Source organism: Palaemon carinicauda, chromosome 16, assembly GCF_036898095.1.
Source record: "Palaemon carinicauda isolate YSFRI2023 chromosome 16, ASM3689809v2, whole genome shotgun sequence".
Taxonomy (NCBI): domain Eukaryota; kingdom Metazoa; phylum Arthropoda; class Malacostraca; order Decapoda; family Palaemonidae; genus Palaemon; species Palaemon carinicauda.
The window spans coordinates 30,042,111-30,047,110 of record NC_090740.1 but is presented as its reverse complement, the minus strand read 5'-3'; the positions used below and the strand labels follow the sequence as shown (position 1 = coordinate 30,047,110).

Sequence of the window (5,000 nt, the reverse complement as noted above, 5' to 3'; positions counted from 1 at the left end):
TATATATATATATTATATATATATATATATATATATATATATATATATATATATATATATATATACATATATATATATATATATATATATATATATATATATATATATATATATATATATATATATATATACAGAGTGAGTAGAACATTTTTAAGATTTTCAATATCATTCTGATAACTATATCTCCATAATGAACTTTAGTCCAATCTCTTTTATTTGAACTTTAATAGTTTTCTATGAAAAATAAATTCCCGTCCGCTCACAGTTTAACCTTGAACCGACTTTCAATTAAATCATGATGATCATAGAAGTCCAATGCAATTTAAGACGAAATTATCGGCCTTATATCAGAGAGTCTATACAGTATCAAAAGAGAACATGTAATCATTAAGAATAATTGATAATCAATATGCATTAAATAACAAAATACGTATAAGTAGCGAACTCTACTTTTAACACTATATATATATATATATATATATATATATATATATATATATATTTATATATATATATATATATAATATATATATATATATATATATATGTATAATATATATATAATATATATATATATATATATATACTATATATATATATATATATATATATATATATATATATATTTAGGTGATGTAGTACTTTTGTGATTCTAGTAAAAAAAAAGTATATAAAAAATCTACAGTTTTTTTTTTTTTTTACCATATAAACTTCATTCCGTATATTTATTCAGGGTTAAAGAATTTAAAAAGAATTTTGGGTATTAGACGACAATACGCAATTTTTTGTCGTCAATTACTTTAGAATATACCATTCTTACGTCGCTATATCATTCTTATGATATATACAGAGGATTTTGTTTTATCTTGAATATGTGTAAAATTATCGAAACTTGGGCCTTATTGGTAACTACGTGAATCAAGTTGTATGTCACATGGTTTTGACAAAGCAAAAGTCGTAACAAGGGAGTAGACTTATATATAAAATAAATGATTAGCGATTACGCCAATTACCATTACCTTTATCACTATTACTCTTACTAGCTAAGCTACAACCCTAACTGAAAAATCAGGATGTTATAAGCACAAGGTCTCCAACAGAGAAAATAGCCCAGTGAGGTAAGTAAATAAGGAAACAATGAACAAGGAAACTAAAAAAAAAAAAAAAAATGATATTTGCATTAAAAAATTTTAAAACATTAACTTTAATTTGTGTAAAATTTAATTGTTGATTTCAATTATCGGTATCTCACGTTTTAAATACAAGCCAATAGTGTTTAATCCCTTTGTCAGCACCTTACATATTAATCATATGAATGAAGAAGTTTGACAACGGAATTTTATTTTCTGGTTTGTATCTAGTGTCAAAAACTAACGAACGACTAATGAGCAGGATTCGATTCGATATGATTGCCCCGATACATATGTAGGACACGGGCTCTTGCATTGACAGCCGGTATATTACAGAAGCGATACACATCTGTAGAGGGCGATGAAAACCCATGATCGGCACGGGAACACAGAAGATGAGATGAATGCCCGCGAGAAGCGCTTCAGGCTTACAAAAGTCCGTTTATAATTTATATATCAAATATCTGTTTAATGTTTGGTAAAAGGGTTGTTTTTTTAAATATTTTATTTGAATTTTTCTTTACTTCTTATATCGTTTATTTATTTCCTTATTTCCTTTCCTCACTGGGCTATTTTTTCCTTGTTGGAGCCCGTCGGCTTATAGCATCTTGCTCTTCCAACTACGGTTGTAGCTTAGCTAGTAGTAATAATAATATTAATAATAATAATAATAACAATAATAATAATAAATTTCAACCTTGCACCAACTTCCCTTCTCGTACATCTCATAGCCTTACTCTTTCTTACCCATTTAATTCTCAACTCCCTTCTCTCACACACCCTTCCAAATTCTGTCACTAATCGGCCAAGCTTCTCTTCCGCGTCTGCAACCAGTACAGTATCATCCGCAAACAACAACTGATTTACATCCCATTCATGGTCATTCTCAACTACCAGTTTCAGTCCTCGTCCAAGCACTCGAGCATTCACCTCTCTCACCACTCCGTCAACATACAAGTTAAACAACCATGGTGACATCACACATACCTGTCTCAGCCCCACTCTCACCGGAAACCAATCGCTCACTTCATTTCCTACCCTAACAGATGCTTTAATACCTTTGGAGAAACTTTTCACTGCTTGCAACAACCTTCCACCAACTCCATATAACCTCATCACATTCCACATTGCTTCCCTATGAATTTTATCGTACGCTTTCTCCCGATCCACAAACGCAACATACACCTCCTTACCTTTTGCTAAATATTTCTCGCATATATGCCTAACTGTAAAAATCTGATCCATACAACCCCTACCTCTTCTAAAACCACCCTGTACTTCTAAGATTGCATTCTCTGTTTTATCCTTAATCCTATTAATCAGTATTCTACCATACACTTTTCCAACTACACTCAACAAACCAATACCCTTGAATTACAACACTCATGCACATCTCCCTTACCCTTATATACTAGTACAATACATGTACAAATCCAATATACTGGTACCATTGACAACACAAAACACATATTAAACAATCTCACAAACCATTCAAGTACAGTCACACCCCCTTCCTTTAACATCTCAGCTCTCACACCATCCATACCAGATGCTTTTCCTACTCTCGTTTCATCTAGTGCTCTCCTCACTCCCTCTAATGTAATCTGTCTCTCATTCTCATCTCCCATCACCAGCACCTTAACACCTGCAACAGCAATTATATCTGCCTCTCTATTATCCTTAACATTCGGTAAACTTTCAAAATATTCCGCCCACCTTTTCCTTGCCTTCTCTCCTTCTAACAACCTTCTGTTTCCATCTATCATATATATATATATATATGGATAAATATCAACACAACATCGTGTTCAAATAGAAATAAATTTCTACCTCATACTTGGGATCGAACGCTGGCCCCTTCTAATGAAAAGGCCAGGTCGAAACCAACCATGCCACGAGAGGCCATAAAAGAAGTCGGAACCTAACTGCTAATCAGCTGTTCAGGATTTACCTGGCGAGACATCAGTCCTGAACAGCTGATTAGCAGTTAGGTTCCGACTTCTTTTATGGCCTCTCGTGGCATGGTTGGTTTCGACCTGGCCTTTCATTAGAAGGGGCCAGCGTTCGACATCAGGTAAATCCTGAACAGCTGATTAGCAGATAGGTTCCGACTTCTTTTATGGCCTCTCGTGGGATGGTTAGTTTCGACCTGGCCTTTCATTAGAAGGGGCCAGCTTTCGATCACAAGTATGAGGTAGAAATTCATTTCTATTTGAATACGATGTTGTGTTGACATTTATCCATATTGACTCATTAGGGGTAACTTGAATGAATTACTATCAATTGTGTCACGTGGTGGGCCGGGAAGTCGGGGAAAACACGCTGGTAAGAGACTGATGTCTCACCAGGTAAATCCTGAACAGCTGATTAGCAGTTAGGTTCCGACTTCTTTTATAGCCTCTCGTGGCATGGTTGGTTTCGACCTGGCCTTTCATTAGATGGGGCCAGCGTTCGATCCCAAGTATGAGGTAGAAATATATATATATATATATATATATATATATATATATATATATATATATATATATGTATGTATATATATATATATATATATATATATATATAATATATATATATATATATATATATATATATATACTATATATATATATATATACGAGTAATATATGCCTATGTATATAAATAAATAAATATATATATATATATATATATATATATATATATATGTATATATATATATATATATATATATATATTATATATATATATATATATATATATATATATATATATATATATATATATATATATATATATATATACTCACACACATAAGAATATATGATATTACTCTTAATATAAGCTCGATAAAAATCTTTATGAAAGTAAGGCTACAAAACTGTAATATAAATAATCAAGTATGACCATGAACTCAAGTTAAAGAGCAATTTCATCATGACTTCATAGAAATTGGTTTTTGGTCTATTAGTTTCACATATATTTTATTCTTTTTTCATTATCAACAGGAAAAATTATTATAGAAAATTTTAAAACAAATTAGTGCATATATATTCTTTTTGCAACTTTATTTGAATTGAATAATCTATTGTTGATATCAAAAATTTAATTTAAGTACTTTCAAATCCAATGAAAAATTATAAATTTATTTTACGGCTTATTGAAAGCAGTTAATGAGAAACTGTTATATCAAACTCATTTAGATTTCATTTCTCAGAGTTAATAAGCCGGCCTTTTGTGATACAGGTGGGAAGTGAAACAATCTTAAGTGCTAAATTTAGTTATAATGACCATGAAAACAGTATTTTAAAATCTCGATCTATATACCTTGGCCTTCCTTTGTCTTGGGTTCAAGTTCTCTCTGATGAAGGTTTACTTTCCCTCATTAAAATTATTTCAGTTTTAATAATAGATGGTCGATTTGTTGATTTCTTAATACTCACTAAAATAAGAATCAGTTAATAAATATACGAACTAGCAGTCACAGAAATTACTAGTTATCAATTATTTAGCTTGTGCCTTGACTCGCAATGAATATGTATTTCAATTTCCTATTTTTAAGGCTAAGGTAATATTATAAATAACATTTATAAACAGATTTAAAATTGTCACATCTTATACACAATGCATTCATTTGCAGGCCAATAGTTTCTCTCTCTCTCTCTCTCTCTCTCTCTCTCTCTCTCTCTCTCTCTCTCTCTCTCTCTCTCTCTCTCTCTCTTTCATATAATTAAGAAAGTTATGAAACTGGTAATATTTTCTCTTCAACCTTTGATCTCAAAGTAAGATCTTGAACTCAACTACTCTCTTACTATGCACATCAAGTTGATTATTGTTATATAAGAAGCCTCTAACTCGTAGACGTAAAAACATCATCATCATCATCATCAT

The 5,000-nt window shown here is 31.0% G+C and overlaps 1 protein-coding gene across 1 annotated transcript in view; it reads left to right on the top strand.

The window, feature by feature from the left end:
* Positions 1–1,491: 1,491 nt before the first annotated feature.
* The window catches only part of LOC137655232 (keratin-associated protein 19-2-like), an 18,305-nt gene continuing 14,796 nt past the window's right edge, over positions 1,492–5,000 (top strand). Inside the window, exon 1 of the mRNA XM_068389118.1 lies at positions 1,492–1,566. Coding sequence (XP_068245219.1) covers positions 1,492–1,566 — 75 coding nt within the window. The remainder of the gene's footprint in view (positions 1,567–5,000) is intronic.